The following is a 20810-nucleotide window of genomic DNA, read 5'->3' as shown; positions in this document are numbered from 1 at the left end:
TTTTACAGTGATCAATACAATTTTTTAGCATCGATCACTGTATTAATGCCAATGGTCCCAAAAATGTGTCAAAATTGTCCGATGTGTCCGCCATAATGTTGCAGTCATGATAAAAATTGCTGATCACCGCCATTACTAGTAAAAAAAAAAAATATCAATAAAAATACCATTAAACTATCCCCTATTTTGTAGATGCTATAACTTTTGCGCAAACCAATCAATAAACGCTTATTGCGATTCTTTTTTACCAAAAGTATGTAGAATACGCAATGGCCTAAACTGAGGAAAAAAAAGTTTTTTTTAGATATTTTTGGGGTATATTTATTATAGCAAAAAGTAAAAAATTATGATTTTTTTTCAAAATTGTCGCTTTTTTTTGTTTATAGCACAAAAAATAAAGAGGTAATCAAATACCACCAAAAGTAAGTATTTGTGGGAAAAAAGGACATCAATTTTGTTTGGGAGGCACATGGCACGACAACGCAACTGTCAGTTAAGGCGACACAGTGCCGAATTGCAAAAAGTGCTCTGGTCAGGAAGGGGGTAAATTCTTCCGGGGCTGAAGTGGTTAACCACTTCCCACCCGGTCAATAGGTAGATTGATGTCCGGGAAGGGGTTTTGTTATCCTGACTGGGCGTCATATGATGTCCTCAGGATAACAGCTGCCGCGTGCCTGTGGGGGCACGCATCGCGGTGATTGGTGGAGCGGTGTATCAGTCCAACACACCGATCCACCGGTCTCAGTTAAGAGCCCTCAGCGGAGGCTCTTTACCATGTGATCAGCCGTGTCCAATCATGACTGATCACAATGTAAACAGAAAAAGCCACTGGCCGGCTTTTGCTCACTCGCATCTGACAGACGCGAGTAGAGGAGAGGCGATCGGCAGCTCTCCTGACAGGGGGGTCTGTGCTGTTTGTTTATCAGTGCAGCTCCCCTCGGATGCCCACACTAGACCACTAGGGAAGCCCCCAGGACCACCAGGGAAGTGGGCAACATGGATTTCCAGGTATGTACCCCATGGCCATCCACATGTGCAAATTATGCCCAATCTGTGCCAGTCAGTGCCCACATATGGGCACTGACTGGAACCATCATGTACCAAATAAAATCAGTGATGCCCAGCAATGCCACCCATCAGTGTCATCAGTGCCACCTATCAATGCCCATCAGTGCCCACCTATCAGTGCCCATCCACGCCACCTATCAGTGCCACCAATAAGTACCCATCAGTGCCACCCATATGTACCCATCAGTGCCGCCTATGAGTACGCATCAGTGCTGCATATCAGTGCCACCTGTCAGTGCCCATCAGTGCCACCCATCAGTGCCTCCTATCAGTGCCCATAATCAGTGCCTGTCAGTACCACCTCATCAGTACCACTTCATTGGTGCCACCTCATCTGTGCCTATCAGTGCCGCCTTATAAGTGCCCGTCAGTGCAGCCATATCAGTGGCTGTCATTGAAGTAGAAAACGTACTTATTTACAAAAAGTTTAACAGAAACAAAGAAAAACTTGTTTTTTCTCAAAATTTTGGGACTTTTTATTTGTTGTGCAAAAAATAAAAAATTGTAGAGGTGATCAAATACCACCAAAAGAAAGCTCTATTTGTGGGAACAACGTGATAAAAAAAATTGTTTGCGTACAGTGTTGTATGACTGTGCAATTGTCATTCAAATTGTGACAGCGTTGAAAGCTGAAAATTGGCCTTTGCAGGAAGGTGTCTAAGTGCCTGGTATTGAAGTAGTTAAACATGAACCTTTAAAAATAAAAATAATGAAAAAAAAAGTTAAGTGCACTGTGTTCAGGTGCCGGACACAGTGCACTATGGGAAGCGCCGCGTCTATGCAACCACGAGATTGCAGACGAGGCGCTTCATTGGCAGGGTATGGAGCTGCTTTGTGGTGTAATGAGTGCATGCGTGGGAATGGTAGATATGCTAAAAGTGTTACAGAAGTAGAAAATAGAAGGTTCCCTATTTTACAATTACTGAATAACATTTGGAGATTGGATAAGCTATTACTTAGGATAAAGGGGTTTACTTTGTTTACACCTATTTGGTTCAAAATATTTTTTATGAAAGTGTCAAAGTGGGAGGAATTTGCCCTCAGAAAAAAACTGGGTATTTTAAAATTTGATCATCTGTATTGTAATGATTCTCTAAAATTATTTCAACAGTTACAGGAAGAGTTTTTTTTCCCTAAATAAAGCTTTTATCAGTATTTACAATTGCAGTGGGCTACCAGGAGAAGATAACACCTAAGAAATATTATAAGATTCTAGTAATATTTGTGGTGTAGTCTAATCATACAAAGGGTGTTATTTCCTCAGTATACAACATATTAATCCATAAATAATTAGGAGCATTCGGAGATTCCAGAAAATTATTATTATTATTCACGATTTATATAGCACCAACAGTTTATGCAGTGCTTTACAATGTATAGGGGGGACAACACAATTACAGTACAATACAAAAGGTACAGGAGGGCCCTGCTCATAGAGCTTACATTCTAAAGGGAGGGGGTGGTGGTACAAAAGGAAAATCAAGTTAATTGGAGACAGGGTCTTAAAGCGGGAGTCCGCCGTTTTTTTTTTTAAAAAGCCAGCAGCTACAAATACTGCAGCTGCTGACTTTTAAAATAAGGACACTTACCTGCACTGTACAGGTACCTGCACCCCCCTCCCCCCTGAAAGGTGCCAATTGTGGCGCCGGAGGGGGGGAGGATTCCAATGAGCGGAAGGTCCACTTTAGGGTGGACCTCCGCTTTAAGCATGCCATACATGGATTGAAATTTGAACAGTTCAGCAGGGACCAGCTGAATTTCAATCCATTTATGGGCAGGCTGCCCAGAAGTCAATTCACCTATCGACTTCTGTACGACTTCTGTCCTGTTAGACAATTTCTGTATGATCAGTGCTGCCAACTATAGCTGTCAACGCTGATCTGTGTAGTCTGATGGCAGGAAAGTCTCCCTGCTGTCAGAACACAATAGCTCAGTGGGTGTGATTCCCCCATTCACCTCAAATGGGGTGGCTGGGGGAATCTGGTCATTTTTTTTCCCCTTCAACCCGCTGGTAGAACAGAAAAAAATGACTAATGTAAGGGCTGCCTTAATAAAGAGTATTGTTTCTTACTAGAAAGTTAATTATAGTGGGCGAATGGATATGAGCAGTCAATTTGAAATGAGAGCAGTTGACTTCTCAGCATAATGTAATTTTACATAAATTTCAAAAGATTTCATCAGAATAGCTTTGGGTATTCAGTTTTGTTACTGAATTGGTAATAATAGGAAAGACTAAACAAGCCCAGGAATCTTGGAGTAACATTTTCTATAGGACTTTTTTTTGACCAGTGGAATAGGATAGATTAGAACGTGTACATACTGTATATAGTTTTAAATACTGTATATGTTGAATACATTTTTTTTTATGTGGTTTGTTTTTTATTGAGGTGTTTTTCTATAGTAAATGTGTATGTTATAAAGAAAAGTTCTCAATAAATAAAACATGAATCAAAACCACATGCAGATTGCCCTATTAAGTATAGTTTACTATACATACTTTGCTTCAGGGTCATACTCGGCCCAAATCCTTTTAAATTCATCAAGATGATGTGGACCCAGAATCGACCAATCTCTGGTCAGGTAGTCAAAGTTATCCATGATAACAGCAACAAAGAGATTGATAATCTGTAAAATTGTATTGAAAATTGAATTACTTGAGTACTGATCTCAAAAAGAGCACTTTATTGTTAAAGAACTTGCAAATACTAAATCTTACCAGGAAAGCACACAACATATAGAAACTGATGAAGTAAAAGTATGCAAAACTTGTTCCACATGTGTATTCCTCGCCTGGCTGAAAATCTGACATTGGGTCACACAGTTTTCCATAGGAGCAAGCCAACAGTATCTCTTGCCAGGCCTCTCCGGTGGCGCACCTATAACAATATTATGAAAGTTAGAAGTGATCGGTTTTATCATATATTGGCATGATTCACTAATGACTAATATTTGCAAAGTTGACCTGCCCGGCCATTGCCGAATACTGGAAAGAGATATTACAGGTCATCAAGCAGGTCACCACCATTTCAATCCAACCCTCCATGGCAATATGTATGCTGGGCCTGACAGAGCAGTTAATCCCCACTGTGGCAAGCCACACTCTGGTCGGGCTACTTCTTTTTTACGCCCGAAAAGCCATAGCCCTTAGTTGGCATAAGCCCACTCCTCCTCCTATCTCTCTCTGGAAACACCTGGTCAACCATAGTCTGCCTCTATATAAGGATTGTTATGCCACTAGGGGTTACCCTCAGAAATATGATAAGGTTTGGTCCAAATGGCTGGCAGATTCCTCCACAGCCTCAGACTCAACTCCTTCTTAACCTGTATTCCCGGTTTATAAATAGGAATATGCAACTGTGCACGCACTATTTGCTCCTGGAACACATGCTTTAGCTCCGCGGTGTCCTACTACCCATGAAGGTAAACCGGCTGCAGCCATTGTGAAGTTTTGTGCTCCCTGATTTAATTCGTATAAGTGTCTGCCTTATAATGCACCTCTGTAGATACCCTGGCAAGTCTACTCTGTCATGACCTGTGTATGTATGTATGTTGTTTTTTTCTGTTGAATGTTATTAAATTTAATAAACAGATTTAAAAAAAAAAAATGTTTGCAAAGTTAGGTATTCCATGGTATTTATCTCATGATTCTTGACTATATTGCTTTTTTTTTAAGTAATTAGCTATAAAAATATTTATACTGCATACTAATTTACCATTCATTTTTGAAGAGTACCATGGTTAAAACCACTTATAATAACAAGCAGTATTTAATGCATTGTTCACAGTGCTGATGCTTTTTTGTAACGTGGGATATTGGGGTGTTTAGCTTAGTGGTAGATGCGTCTTCACGTAGTGAGTCCACAGCAGTCAGTTATCAGGTTTGAGGGCATAGCAGCCCATTTTTATTAACAGGAACAAAATAAAAGTTTATACACAGGATTTCCCACGCAGTGGTTCTGCTCCAGTAAATACATACAACGGAAAATGCCAATCCTCCTGGCTCCTAGGCTTACTTTGCCTTGCAGTTCCCTGCTGAACCGGCCTACTCCTGGCCTCAACAGGATTCTCCAGACCCCTGGGTTTGCTCACTGTCCCCCAGACGTCAAGACTTCCTAGTCGCTTCAGCTCTCCCAGCATCCTAGACCCTTCTCTGGTCTCTCAGGCCCTTGTGGCCGTCCCAACCTTCCCAGTACTTCAGACATCAAGTCCCCTCTACCAGGGATGTAGTCTCACACAGGGCAGACCGCTTTTCAGACACAGGTCTGTCTTGATACAGCAGCAGCAACAAGATGCACACACTCCACCATCCTCCACTCTCTGCTCTCACCAGCCCCTCGTTATATGGGCTGTATGCACCTGGGCACACAACCTGCTGGCTATCCATAAGACCTGGACACAGGGTTGGAGATTCCACCCAAGTCTCTGCGGCATCTCCAAACTACAGAGCCCCATCTGAACAGCAAAACCTGGAGAAAGCTGCCAAAACAGTTTTCTCCGTTTCAAAGCTATGATCTGTAGCTCTGCAGTCCGTTGACATGCAGACTCTGTGTCCATTTTCCATCCCCTTTCATAATGACAGGGACTCTCACTATTACACAGGATAGACACTGTACCCTTACTTGGGTTGTAGGTAGATGCACATAAAACGCTACTCCATGCTGGCACCCCAACCAGCATCTGTTAATATCAGAACTTTTGAAATTACTGACTCAGTCCTGAAAGATTTACTAGGTGGTATCAGCAGTGTGGGAGACTACAAAAACATTCTTTTGTTTTTTAATAGAGGAGTTTTTTATCTATATAAATGTTTTTTAAAGGAGAGACTAGGTTATTACTTTATTTATTTATCAGATGAAAAGTTCTAGTTATTTTAAAACCTAAATATAGCTTTTTAACAGTATTAAAAAGTGTTTGGAATTAGGAGGAATTAAGACACCTTATGATAATGCTCAATATGCAAGGGATATAGCTTTATGAACCATGTTCATTATATACTCCATAAACCATGGTAGTCACCATTTTTCAAATTCGAAATCTGGATATAACTAAACTTAAACACAATTTACTTACTAGTTAGTTATACAGTAATTATTTCAGTTTAAATGGAATATTTCTTCAAACTATTTTGTACAGTAATATTCAATCAAATAAATGGGCTGCCAACACACCAGAATAAACAAAAAAATCAGACATGCACCATTTTTCTGATGCAGCACAGCACAACGTATAGCAGAGTATTGGAGATGCGTTGCTTTAATGCATTGAGTGCAACTGACAATGAATAGCACCATGACGCATGATAACGCATTGCGTTAATGCACACATTAACACACGCATTCCAATAGAACACCACACTAGAGAGGTTAGAATGGACCCTTAGTTTATATAACAAAAGTATGATTGTCAGTGTATCCACCCTATTCTGTATGTCAACACATACAGTATTTCCTTACGTAAAATGAACCATCTGACCATCCCATCTCATTTATATCATTGCTGAAGACAAATACCTAAAAAGTAACAACACAGCCTGGGGGAACGTCTGGAAATTGCTGTTCCGATTTATATGTGTTCCATCAACCAGTGCAATTTTGCCAAATACCTAAATTGGAATAAAGCACAAAATTACTTATTAATGACTTAACACGCCTTTACAAAACTGCTAATAGAAACACTTTTCATACTACAAGTATTTTTTAGAACCTGGCATTTTAAATGAAACTGAAGTATGTCATTTTCAGACACTGCATTTTATAGACTCAAACAATCATCTCTGTTGATAACTCTGGCTAATATCTTATGTGTTTTTTGGGTTCCTGCACTTTCTCACTTGCTAAATTAAAGTCACTGAACTAATAATACTGGATTGCTCATTTTAACCATAAGCACAAGATAAGATAGTAAAAGCCAGAACTCACCTTCACACTCCATGACATGGTGACAGAAGGCAACAGCATGTCCAAAAGACCTTCTAAATACCTTGTAGTTAGTAACTTCAGGATACAGGATACAATACCAGCTGACACAATTTTTGGTAATGTTGCCTATATGCTGAAGGAAAGCAAGTTTGGGGACTCACTTTTTACAGGTGCGAGCAGTAATACCAAATCATACGGTCATTGATCTAGAGGGACTGTCCCTCTTTGGACCCAAATCCCTTTGTCCATCTTTCCTCCTCAGTTTTTCCTCCTTTTCATCTAATAATTAAAATGGTATTATTTACTTCCAAAAGTAGCATAGTACACTAATCCTTTAATCCAACCTCTAAATTATACTTTATGATATTTTGATATGTTTGAGTGGTACAAAAAATGTACTTGAAAATGTATCTAACCATTTTTTACATATTCATTTTTCATAGTTCATGTGACTAATAGGCATAGCAGGGTTGTGTCCTTTGCCTACATACAGTATTTTGTTCACAAGGTGTATCATGTATGGAGGAATGTCTACTTATTGCATGCCATGTAAAAAACAAAACAAAACAAAAAAACAACTTTAAAAGAACATTTAGTTAGTAAGTGATTACCTGCATCCCAATGACTGCATAGATGAAAAACAGCATTACAATGAGTAGGGCTACATATGGAAGTGCCTGAGGAAAAAGAAAAAAGAAATGAGCATCTAATTTTAAGAGTAGTAAACCATTAAAGATTGACATGAACAGTGTGTAATTGTTGGATCATTCATGCCAAAAGACATACCTTAAAATGACTGTCATAGTATCACTTGAGTCAATGCATTCAGCAGATATATCTAACTCTGTTCTTAACAAACATATCAGTTGAAAACATTGCAGAACTGGCAATAGACATTTAACCCCAAAATGAATCAGTGAATAGTAAGTGCTAGAGACCTAGAAACCTTTGTACAATCCTACCAAAGTAATTAAAATTGCTCTGCATGCCTACAATGGAATGTGTTTTACACTAGACTCTGTAGCAGACTTTCTCAACCCTCGATCTACCGGCAGGGTCCAATGGACCCTGTAGGTAGTTTGTGTTGTGTTTTTTTGATGAATTATTATTATTATTTTATGAGAACTTTTTGCTAATTAGACAGTTATTACTCTCAAAGCATGAATTTTTTTGTATTTACACTTATTGTGTTAATTCAAATTATAACAGCGTACACTGGCAGAATCCATTGGACCCTGACCCTGATCTTGATGTATTCCCAACCTGATCTTGATGTATTCCCTACCTACTCTTCAAAACCAAGAAGGCAAAAAAAAAAACTGAGATAATTCGGTCATACGATGAGACAAAAGGAGTCGTTTATACATTGTATCAGATGGTTTGTACTTACAGTACTAAACGAATGACCAGAAGATGGCCAATGGTTTTACTATATAACACGTTGGATGTTAGTGTTATCAACACCTATATTATCTGGATGTCGCTAAAATCAGACTGGAATGCAAGTAAAACACACAAAAGAAAGGTTTTCCTTGGGAATTCACTGGCTGGAGTATCTGAGGGGCCTGACATTCCTCAAACTTATACCTCAGAAGAACCACCAAGAAAGAAAGCACGTTGCAGTATCTGCCCTAACAGCAAAGACAGAAAAGACAGCAAAGACAGAAAAACTTGGCCCGTGTGTTGTGTGTGCAAAAAAAATGTATGACAAGAACATCTGAAAGTGGTGCATTTGAACTGTGGACAGTGAAACTTTTTTTTATCATATTAGCATAACTTTTCTTGCTACCTATACCCAACACATCAAAATGTCATGTTTCTCTCAATTGACAATTTCTTTATCATTTTTATTGTTATTTGTGAATTTATGTGCAAAATAATATAAGATGAAATACTCTTCACAGTTAGTGCTCAAAATATGGAGAATACACTTTATTATCACTGAGTAAGCATTTATTAGTACTTCATAGTTACCGTATTTATCGGCGTATAACAGGCACTGGTGTATAACACGCACATTCATTTTAAGAGGGAAGTTTCAGGAAAAAAACAAAAATTTTTGTATTGGCGTATAACACGCACACGCTATTTGCACCCAATTTTCATGGTGAAAAAGTGAGTGTTATACGCCAATAAATACAGTATTCAAAATTTTACTAGCTAAAATTATAATCAAAATTCATAATTACCCATTTCACAATAAAAATAATTATACTAAATGTACCAACATTTATTCATTATATGTACCAAACTATAGTACAGGTCCCATTGGACCATGGAGGTGCAAGTTCACTCAAATGTTATCTTGTGATGAAGGGGGGTGGGGAGGGTTGTTGCTTTGGAAATATGTTGGCTGTTTTTTTATAACTTATTTACCAACAGTTTCAATTATTTTGGACTCGTTCATGCGGTTTTGAACTGGTGCGCCTTTCTGTACTTCTATGTTTTGAGCTTCTGTCAGGTGCCCATTAGGGAAGCTTTGCTGTGTAGGAGCTGTCTCACCAGAGCTATTGAGCATGTTTGAAGTTCTTCTTCATATGATTTTACATGCTAGTTCCAAACTTCCCAGTGCCTCTTTGAGTATGTTCAGAAAAAAATTAAAAAGAAGACATTTTGTCCATAAGTGGGTGATTGAATTTAAAGCAGCTTCACTGAGCGAAGTAGACATTCTTTAGATTGTTACCACGTCATCACCTGTAAGAATGCTGCATTTACCCAAAGCCTGTTGACAAAGGACCCTAAAATCAGTGAAATAGTTTTAATCATCCAGCAGGTAAGGATAGCATATTGAATGAAATCATTACTCCACTGTGAAATTAAAGCTGTTCGTTTTCAATATACATTCTTAGAGAATACATCTCTTGCACTTTTACTTAAACTACTAAACATAATGAGGGTAATTTACTAAAACTGGAGATCTTATTGATCAGGTTTATCTATATTTTATTGCAAACCATTTAGTTACATTTTTGTGGGCAACATGTAAGCAAAGATCTACTAACATGGTGATTTCTGTAATATTAACCATGTTTGTATTTAATGCACTAATATTTTTTATAAAAAGTATTTAGTTACCTGGAAGGATTTTATAAAGGTCCAGAGCAGAGTCCTGACTCCCTCTCCTCGGCTCAATAACTTCACCAAACGTAGAACACGGAACAGCCGGAAGAAAGTAATTGAAATTCGAGAAGACTCTTCAGCACCTGGGGTTGCAGGGATACCCGGGGTCTAGAGTGATATAATTGAAAAAAACTGTTATTAAAATATTTAATGTGGCATCACCAATACTGCCAAACAGCTAGAGCATCTGAGCTCTGACACCATTAGAAAGGAATACAGAAGAGTATAATGCCAAATCTTCTAGTAACACGTTTGGGTAATTGTTAGTTTATGTTGTGGACATTATTATATGCAATATTCTTCTATTTGAAGTTCTTTCCTTCAAAAATCTGAAACCTCCCAATATAAGTGTCATACTTGAGATGTCATTTGACCATGGATGCACTATCACTTCATAGTTCCTCTTTAGTTCCAGTTTGCAGTAAGACAAATTATACTGCACAATTTAATAATAATGGTAAAATTAGGAAACTGAATGACATTAGCAATATACAACTGTTTTACAGTATATAAAGGTTTATAAAACATGCATAACATGGACATACTGGAAATAGAAAGAAATTATGCTAAATTCAGCATGTAAAGATGAACTATAGGGGGGGAAAATATTGTATATAATGCAATCTGTCAATAGAATTAACACAGCCATTTTTGTTTTTGTGAAACTCTCCTGTAACTGTTTTATTACATGTTACATGTTAATCCTGACAGAAAATTTTGTAATTTTCCACATTCTAAATCAGGATGCCAATGCTGATTATCTTGGAGTGAAATTGTGTATTGGCCTTGTCACTCTGTGGACAGTCTATGACTTGTAAGTTCACAGGTGATGAGTAGAGATAACACATTTTGGGGGAAATACCTCCCCCTTCATCAGGACTAGTGTACAAGAAAACATTAAAAACAAACTATAAGCATCTCAACAAACATTGTACAAAAATAAATAACTCAAAAATTAACACTGATTACTCATGTGACAAAGAGGAAGACAAGGTAAGACTAATGGATCCAGTGAAAAACTGTACACATATATATATATATATATATATATATATATATATATATATATATATATATATATATATATATGGGCAATAGAATATCATAAAAAAATGCTCAGAGAGTTTTGACTCCTAATACAGACTTCACTTGGGTAACAGGTATTATCTGAGGATAATAGACATTCGTGTTGCTATTATGAAAAAATGTCTATTCCGGTGTCCCAGCCTTACATTCTACATGCATCTGGACCCCAGAAGTGAAAATTAGACAGCAGGCACCCCTCGAGGACCACCTTTATGACAACAGACATGTTCAAACTATCTTCATACCTGTAAGTGCAATAACTTTGTGTAATAAACACGTCTTCAACCACTTCAGCCCCAGAAGATTTGGCTGCTGAATGACCGGTAATTTTTTGCGATTCGGCACTGCGTTGCTTTAACTGACAATTGCGCGGTCGTGCAACGTTGCACCCAAACAAAACTGACATTCTTTTTTCCCCACAAATAGAGCCTTCTTTTGGTGGTATTTGATCACCACTGCAGTTTTTATTTTTTGCGCAATAAACATAAGTATATAAACATAACTATAAGCCGGCGGCACGCACATGCCTTCTGTCCCGATCCCACAAGCTTACATATAGCTACGATGGCTCGTGGGATCATGCCGACCTGCCGCAGTAAAATGATGGCGGCTGGTCATCAAGCGGTTAATACTACACTTAGGTGCGCCTCCCCCTTCTTCTCATTTGTTTTTATATACAGACACCCCTTACCTGCATAGGCAATTTTTGTATTATATATTTAGTATGATATAAATATTAGTTTTAATAGTAATAAAACCCCCAGGAAACTATTGCTTAAAATTCCTACTCTAGCATTTGCAGTTTACAATGTTCAATGCTGCTGGCTCCTATTCTTTCAGTGCTGCTTCCTCGAACTTTTGGTTGTCACTGTACAGAGGTAACAGTGGGTAGTGATGGCCGAACGGTTCGCCCGGCGGTCGTTTCGCGGCGAATTTCCGACTTTCGCCGTCCGCGGGTTCGAACGCCTTTTTCCGTCGTTCGCCCCGGCGGACTTACGTGTTTAATGTATACAAGAACTTTAACCTTTCGTGACACGTTTATCATGTGTTACAGGACAACCAATTGAGACATGACAGCTCATGGACACTTGGACATTCCCCCTAACCTATAAATACACCCGATCCGGTGGCCATTTTACATTCTTTCTTCTGTCACTGTAGGGAAAGGATCCTGTGTGGAGTAGGGACAGAGAAAACGCTAGCTATTTGGTACACAAAAGTTCTTTTCAGGACTGGTATAGGTGTTAGGTCAGCAGCCTGAGTTTCTTTTGTCAGTTTAGATAAAGGGACAGAGCGCTGTATGCTGCTATTTTAGGGACAGCTCAGCCAGATTAGTCTTTCTTCATCATCATCATCATCATCATCATTAGCTGTTACTATCAGGTCCACAAAAGAGCTGTTCCAGCTAATCGTTCCAGCCTACTCTTTTTTGCCAATTTGTATAGGGACAGGCAGGAAGCAGTGTGTCAGGCAGTGAGGATAATTTTAAAGACTTGCTGTTACTATTAGTTCCACAAAGGTTCTTTTCAGGACTGGTATCAGTGGTACGGTAATAGGCTTGTACACGTATAATATTCTTTCTTCCAAATATAGAAAGAATATTATACTTGACTGCTGCCCTTCTGCTGCAGTCTGCTAATCATTCACAACTCACTTGTTCCACAAAGCTCTTTATCAGGACTGGTAACTTGGTCTGTCTAGGGTGCTACGGTACATAGGCTTGGGTGCGGTACAGTCTGCTGTTCTGTAAGGACCGCTATCGGTCCACAATACATAGGGTTGCCGTGCACTACTGCTGACCGCTGCCCTATACTGCAGCAGTCCTTCATTGGTATAGGGACTGACGTACAGTCTGCTAATCACTAACACACAACCTGCTTGGTCCACAAAAGTTCTTATAAGGACTGGTAACTTGGTATAGGGTGCTACGGTACATAGGCCTGAGTGCGTTACAGTCTGCTGTTCTGTAAGGACCGCTATCGGTCCACAATACATAGGGTTGCCGTGCACTACTGCTGACCGCTGCCCTATACTGCAGCAGTCCTTCAGCGGTATAGGGACTGACGCACAGTCTGCTAAACACTAACACACAACCTGCTTGGTCCACAAAAGTTTTTATAAGGACTGGTAACTTGGTATAGGGTGCTACGGTACATAGGCCTGAGTGCAGTACAGTCTGCTGTTCTGTAAGGACCGCTATCGGTCCACAATACATAGGGTTGCCGTGCACTACTGCTGACCGCTGCCCTATACTGCAGCAGTCCTTCATTGGTATAGGGACTGACGTACAGTCTGCTAATCACTAACACACAACCTGCTTGGTCCACAAAAGTTCTTATAAGGACTGGTAACTTGGTATAGGGTGCTACGGTACATAGGCCTGAGTGCGTTACAGTCTGCTGTTCTGTAAGGACCGCTATCGGTCCACAATACATAGGGTTGACGTGCACCACTGCTGACCGCTGCCCTATACTGCAGCAGTCCTTCAGCGGTATAGGGACTGACGTACAGTCTGCTAAACACTAATACACAACCTGCTTGGTCCACAAAAGTTCTTATAAGGACTGGTAACTTGGTATAGGGTGCTACGGTACATAGGCTTGAGTGCGGTACAGTCTGCTGTTCTGTAAGGACCGCTATCGGTCCACAATAGATAGGGTTGACGTGCACCACTGCTGACCGCTGCCCTATACTGCAGCAGTCCTTCAGCGGTATAGGGACTGACGCACAGTCTGCTAAACACTAACACACAACCTGCTTGGTCCACAAAAGTTTTTATAAGGACTGGTAACTTGGTATAGGGTGCTACGGTACATAGGCCTGAGTGCGTTACAGTCTGCTGTTCTGTAAGGACCGCTATCGGTCCACAATACATAGGGTTGCCGTGCACTACTGCTGACCGCTGCCCTATACTGCAGCAGTCCTTCATTGGTATAGGGACTGACGTACAGTCTGCTAATCACTAACACACAACCTGCTTGGTCCACAAAAGTTCTTATAAGGACTGGTAACTTGGTATAGGGTGCTACGGTACATAGGCCTGAGTGCGTTACAGTCTGCTGTTCTGTAAGGACCGCTATCGGTCCACAATACATAGGGTTGCCGTGCACTACTGCTGACCGCTGCCCTATACTGCAGCAGTCCTTCAGCGGTATAGGGACTGACGCACAGTCTGCTAAACACTAACACACAACCTGCTTGGTCCACAAAAGTTCTTATAAGGACTGGTAACTTGGTATAGGGTGCTACGGTACATAGGCCTGAGTGCAGTACAGTCTGCTGTTCTGTAAGGACCGCTATCGGTCCACAATACATAGGGTTGCCGTGCACTACTGCTGACCGCTGCCCTATACTGCAGCAGTCCTTCATTGGTATAGGGACTGACGTACAGTCTGCTAATCACTAACACACAACCTGCTTGTTCCACAAAAGTTCTTATAAGGACTGGTAACTTGGTATAGGGTGCTACGGTACATAGGCTTGAGTGCGGTACAGTCTGCTGTTCTGTAAGGACCGCTATCGGTCCACAATAGATAGGGTTGACGTGCACCACTGCTGACCGCTGCCCTATACTGCAGCAGTCCTTCAGCGGTATAGGGACTGACGTACAGTCTGCTAAACACTAATACACAACCTGCTTGGTCCACAAAAGTTCTTATAAGGACTGGTAACTTGGTATAGGGTGCTACGGTACATAGGCTTGAGTGCGGTACAGTCTGCTGTTCTGTAAGGACCGCTATCGGTCCACAATAGATAGGGTTGACGTGCACCACTGCTGACCGCTGCCCTATACTGCAGCAGTCCTTCAGCGGTATAGGGACTGACGTACAGTCTGCTAAACACTAATACACAACCTGCTTGGTCCACAAAAGTTCTTATAAGGACTGGTAACTTGGTATAGGGTGCTACGGTACATAGGCTTGAGTGCGGTACAGTCTGCTGTTCTGTAAGGACCGCTATAGGTCCACAATAGATAGGGTTGACGTGCACCACTGCTGACCGCTCACCTATACTGCAGCAGTCCTTCAGCGGTATAGGGACTAAGAGTTTTGTCACAGGGTCATTTAAAAAATGACATGCAGAGGAAGAGGCAGGCCCTTCCGCAGGGGTGGTAGGGGTAGGGCAGGAGCAACAGGCTTGAGCCAAAGTGGGAAGTTGCAGAAGGTGCGTTCAATTACTTTAAAGGATGCACCAGACTTGGTTGAGTGGCTCGCTCAGCCTTACTCTTCTGCACCCTCCTCATCCTCTCGATCTGCACCCTCTTCTTCACTCTCTGCTATGTGCACCCCCAAAGACACTACCACCAACAACACGACCACCACCACCACCACCACATACCTTCCGCTTGAGTCACTGGAATTATTTTCCGATCCATATCAAGAGGACATTTCTGATGCGCAGCCACTCTTGGTATTGGATCAGGAAGAGGAGGTAGCAACAAGCGCTACTCAGCAGTCTGACGCCAGTACCCAGATCAGCCCAAGGAGGAGGTTGGTCCCCGGTGTTGCTGCCTACTCTACTTATAGCGGTGGGGAAGGTGACGTTGATGATGACGTGTCTAGTGATGTCACGTGGGTGCCCACAAGAGAGGAAGAGGAGGGGAGTTCAGAGGGAGATATGGACCAGCAGATAGGGAGGAGAAGCAGCAATGACTTACATTGCACAGCAGGGACAAAGCAGACTGCAAATGTATCAGGAGCGAGTCATCGACCATGTACGGTCACATCTGGCGCTCCCAGGACACCGGCACATGGCTCCGCAGTGTGGGCTTTTTTTAACGTGTCCGCTGCTGACAATAGCGTTGCCATCTGCAATCTTTGCAGTCAACGCGTTAGTCGCGGTAAGCCCAATACTCACCTAGGGACGACCGCCTTAAGAAGGCACATGAGCAGCCATCACCGAGCCCAGTGGGAGCAACGGAACACACAAAGCCACACTGCAGGCTCTCACCGTCCAGCCTCGTCTTCTACTTCTCCTTCTCCTCTCTCCTCACAATTGTCCTCCACTCCACCTTCCATCACGCCAAGCTCACATTTTTCTGCAAAAAGGCAGGCTTCCGTGGGCCTAATGTTTGAGCGTAAAAAAATGATGACGCCGGATAACCCTCTTGCCCAACGGTTGGCGGCTGGCTTGTCAGAACTCATAGCCCGCCAACTACTGCCATATAAACTGGTGGACTCGGAGGCCTTTCGCAAATTTGTGGCCATTGGAACACCACAATGGAAGGTCCCAGGAAGGAAGTATTTCTCAGAGAAGGGCATCCCAGAGCTATATGGCCATGTTCAGCGGCAAGTGAATGTATCTCTGGCACACAGTGTCGGTGCCAAGATACATCTGACCACAGACACGTGGTCTAGCAAACACGGGCAGGGAAGGTATATCAGTTTTACTGCCCACTGGGTGAACCTTCTGACGGCCGTCAAGCATGTAACCCGTGGCACCCGTGTAGATTTGGTTTTACCGCCACGGATTGCATGCAGGCCTGACTCTTCTTCTCCTCCTCCTACTCCATCCTCCTCCCTCTCCTCCTCAGCTGCCTCCTCCTTTTCCGCTGCTAGCGTCTCTTCCACTGCACCGCCCAAGCTCCCCAGAACCTATTCCACATGCCAGGTGAGACGTTGCCATGCCGTGCTGCGTCTGTTGTGCCTGGAAGCAAAGAGCCACACTGGCCCGGCACTCCTTTCAGCTTTGCGTTCACAGGCAGATGAGTGGCTAACACCGCTCAATTTGACAGTTGGTAAAGTGGTGTGTGACAACGGTGCCAATCTGCTTAGCGCATTGAAACAGGGCAAAATCACGCACGTGCCGTGCATGGCACACGTCTTAAACTTGGTCGTGCAGCGATTCCTTGTCAAATACCCTGGGGTCCAGGACATCTTGCGGCAGGCAAGGAAAATCTCGGCCCATTTCAGAAGATCTTACACGGCCATGGCTCGCCTTGCTGACATTCAGCGGCGACACCATCTGCCGGTCAGACGTCTTATTTGCGATTGCCCGACGCGATGGAACTCAACCTTCTATATGCTTGATAGGCTGCTCCAGCAGAAACGTGCAGTTAACGTCTACCTGTATGAACTCTGCGAAAGAAACGGTTCTGGGGAGCTGGGTTTTTTTTCACCGCGCCAGTGGCTGCTCATGCGCGACACATGCAGACTTCTGCGGCCATTTGAGGAGATCACCAAACTGGTCAGTCGCAGCCATGGCGCCATCAGTGACATGGTACCTTATGCCTTCTTTCTGGAGCGTGCATTGCGTCGTGTCATTGATCAGGCTGTGGAGGAGCAGGAGCGGGAAGATGAGGAAGTCGCAATGCTGGATGAATTCCCAGGGGGGGCTACTCTATCTGAGACAAGTCAACAACAGGAGTCTGATGAGGAGTCAGAGGAGGATGGTGCCGGGGCGGATGAGCAGGAGCAAGAAGAGCATGCTTTAAACCTTTCTGGGATCCCTGTTGTGCGAGGATGGGGAGAGGAGAATGAAGAGGACGACATTATCCTGGATGATGAGCAGGAGCCAGGCCACCACACCGCTTCCACTTTAGTGCAAATGGGGGCCTTCATGCTCCAGTGTTTTAATAGGGACCCCCGTATAAAAAGCATGAGGGTCAAGGACCAGTACTGGGTGGCAACGTACTTAGACCCCCGGTACAAACACAAAATGGCGGAAATGTTACCGCCGTCGCAGAGGGCTGTCAGAATGCAGCACTTCCAGGCCTTGCTTCGAGAAATGCTGCATTCTGCTTTTGCGTGCGCTGGCAGAGGAGCAATTCCCACTCCCAGAGAAGGATTTGCGGGTACCAATCCAACAGCGCCTGCAAGAAGAGGCCGGTTTGAAGATGTGTTGGTGACTTCGGATATGAGGTCATTCTTTCAGCCGACCCATCGACAGGTGTCATCCGGATCCAGCATCAGGGAACGCCTAGACCGTCAGGTGTCCGACTACATTGGGTTAACGGCCGATGTGGACGCTCTGAGGAGTGATGAACCCCTAGACTACTGGGTGGGCAGGCTTGACCTCTGGCCAGAGCTTGCCCAATTTGCAATCGAACTGTTGGCTTGCCCCTCATCCAGTGTCCTGTCCGAAAGGACGTTCAGCGCAGCAGGGGGGATTGTGACCGATAAGCGTACTCGCCTAGCTCACCACAGTGTTAACTACCTCACATTTCTAAAAATGAATGAGGCATGGATCTCGGAGGAATTCAACACATGTGATCAGTAGACCATGTATATGTCTATAAACAATTTTTGGAATCAAGCACACAGACCTTCTTAATTCATTTGGCTCACTTCCCTGACCCAAAAAAGCACACCGTACTATATGCCCCTACCCTCCTCTTTGAAGAGGTTGAGCGGTGTCATATTTCTACTGGGGCTGCTTATTATGAGGGGTTCCCACCATCCCTGTGCTGTGCTGACTTCCTCCTGGGTGTTCTTATTATGAGGGGCTCCCACCATCCCTGTGCTGTGCTGACTTCCTCCTGGGGGTTCTTATTATGAGGGGATCACACCATCCCTGTGCTGTGCTGACTTCCTCCTGGGGCTGCTTACGGTGCTGCTGTCAGCGCTGTATGTCACGGAGCTGCTGTCAGCGCTGTATGTCACGGAGCTGCTGTCAGCGCTGTATGTCACGGAGCTGCTGTCAGCGCTGTATGTCACGGAGCTGCTGTCAGCGCTGTATGTCACGGAGCTGCTGTCAGCGCTGTATGTCACGGAGCTGCTGTCAGCGCTGTATGTCACGGAGCTGCTGTCAGCGCTGTATGTCACGGAGCTGCTGTCAGCGCTGTATGTCACGGAGCTGCTGTCAGCGCTGTATGTCACGGAGCTGCTGTCAGCGCTGTATGTCACGGTGCTGCTGTCAGCGCTGTATGTCACGGAGCTGCTGTCAGCGCTGTATGTCACGGAGCTGCTGTCAGTGCTGTATGTCACGGAGCTGCTGTCAGCGCTGTATGTCACGGAGCTGCTGTCAGCGCTGTATGTCACGGAGCTGCTGTCAGCGCTGTATGTCACGGTGCTGCTGTCAGCGCTGTATGTCACGGAGCTGCTGTCAGCGCTGTATGTCACGGAGCTGCTGTCAGCGCTGTATGTCACGGAGCTGCTGTCAGCGCTGTATGTCACGGAGCTGCTGTCAGCGCTGTATGTCACGGAGCTGCTGTCAGCGCTGTATGTCACGGAGCTGCTGTCAGCGCTGTATGTCACGGAGCTGCTGTCAGCGCTGTATGTCACGGAGCTGCTGTCAGCGCTGTATGTCACGGAGCTGCTGTCAGCGCTGTATGTCACGGAGCTGCTGTCAGCGCTGTATGTCACGGAGCTGCTGTCAGCGCTGTATGTCACGGAGCTGCTGTCAGCGCTGTATGTCACGGTGCTGCTGTCAGCGCTGTATGTCACGGAGCTGCTGTCAGCGCTGTATGTCACGGAGCTGCTGTCAGTGCTGTATGTCACGGAGCTGCTGTCAGCGCTGTATGTCACGGAGCTGCTGTCAGCGCTGTATGTCACGGAGCTGCTGTCAGCGCTGTATGTCACGGTGCTGCTGTCAGCGCTGTATGTCACGGAGCTGCTGTCAGCGCTGTATGTCACGGAGCTGCTGTCAGCGCTGTATGTCACGGAGCTGCTGTCAGCGCTGTATGTCACGGAGCTGCTGTCAGCGCTGTATGTCACGGAGCTGCTGTCAGCGCTGTATGTCACGGTGCTGATGTCAGTGCTCTGTATTACGGTGCTGCTGTCAGTGCTCTGTATCTCCTGCACCCTCTTGTTTGCCTACCCTGGTCCCTGACCTTCCCTCTCCTCCATTGCCTTCATTAGCTCCATAGTCCTGAATTGTCAGAACAATTTCCCAAATAAAAAAAAAATGCTTGTAGTTATCGATCCCAAATTCACCTCATACATGTATTATGCTATTGTCCAGGTGGTGGGACTACGTGCTACCCCCTAATAATTACCCCGTGGCCGCAAATTCGACCTAAAGGTTTGCGAAATTCGCCTCCCATTGAAGTCAATGGAGCCCGCGGCGAACGGTCGTTTTCGCGAACGTTTGTGTCCGTTCGCGTTTCGCGTTCGCGAAACGTCCCGTCGGAAGTTCGTCCATCACTAACAGTGGGCAGTGCCCTGCAATACTAGGCTATGGGGCTGTGTGTTTCTATTGATGCACACAGTGTAGGGAGATACCAGCAAGAACTCCTCTATAGAACACTGCAAGAGAAAACCTGTGGCAGTGAACATGGCACCAGCTTAAACTGGAACATAGGCATACTTAGTAAGTGATTAAATCAGCTGCTGAAGCTGCTTAAAAAATTAAGGTTTAATATCAATTTAAATCTGCCCTTGCACTCTTGCCCCCTGCCCCTCTTTATATAAGATTTTTCAAGGCCTGAGATAAATTAACTTTTGTGTGCATGTGCAGGAGTTACATTATAACAGTATTCCAAACATCCAAAACCCGGAAGAAGCCAGTGAGAATATGTTGGCGTCAAAGAGTTAGCCTGCAGCTGTTGCAATACTGCATAGGAGCTGAGTATAGTTCCGCTTCAAAGAAGGTAGAAAAATAATGAATCTACTGGCAGGACCAACAGATCATACATTATGTTACACGGGGAACTTGGAAAAACAAAAACTGCTGTGTTAA

At 43.7% G+C, this 20810-nt stretch overlaps 1 protein-coding gene across 2 annotated transcripts in view; it reads right to left on the bottom strand.

Annotated features, from left to right (window-relative positions):
- The window catches only part of CACNA1S (calcium voltage-gated channel subunit alpha1 S), a 223094-nt gene that overhangs the window by 16034 nt on the left and 186250 nt on the right, over positions 1-20810 (bottom strand). For both annotated transcript variants that reach the window (XM_077481482.1, XM_077481483.1), the window contains 5 exons: positions 10062-10214; positions 7598-7663; positions 6579-6670; positions 3785-3944; positions 3566-3693 (listed from right to left, as the gene is read on the bottom strand). In XM_077481482.1, coding sequence (XP_077337608.1) covers positions 3566-3693; positions 3785-3944; positions 6579-6670; positions 7598-7663; positions 10062-10214 — 599 coding nt within the window. The remainder of the gene's footprint in view (positions 1-3565; positions 3694-3784; positions 3945-6578; positions 6671-7597; positions 7664-10061; positions 10215-20810) is intronic.

Source organism: Lithobates pipiens, unplaced genomic scaffold, assembly GCF_037356315.1.
Source record: "Lithobates pipiens isolate NorthernLeopardFrog02 unplaced genomic scaffold, aLitPip1_a1.2 Scaffold_16, whole genome shotgun sequence".
Lineage (NCBI taxonomy): Eukaryota > Metazoa > Chordata > Amphibia > Anura > Ranidae > Lithobates > Lithobates pipiens.
The sequence above is the reverse complement of the archived record's forward strand: the minus strand, read 5'-3'. Positions and strand labels throughout refer to the sequence as shown.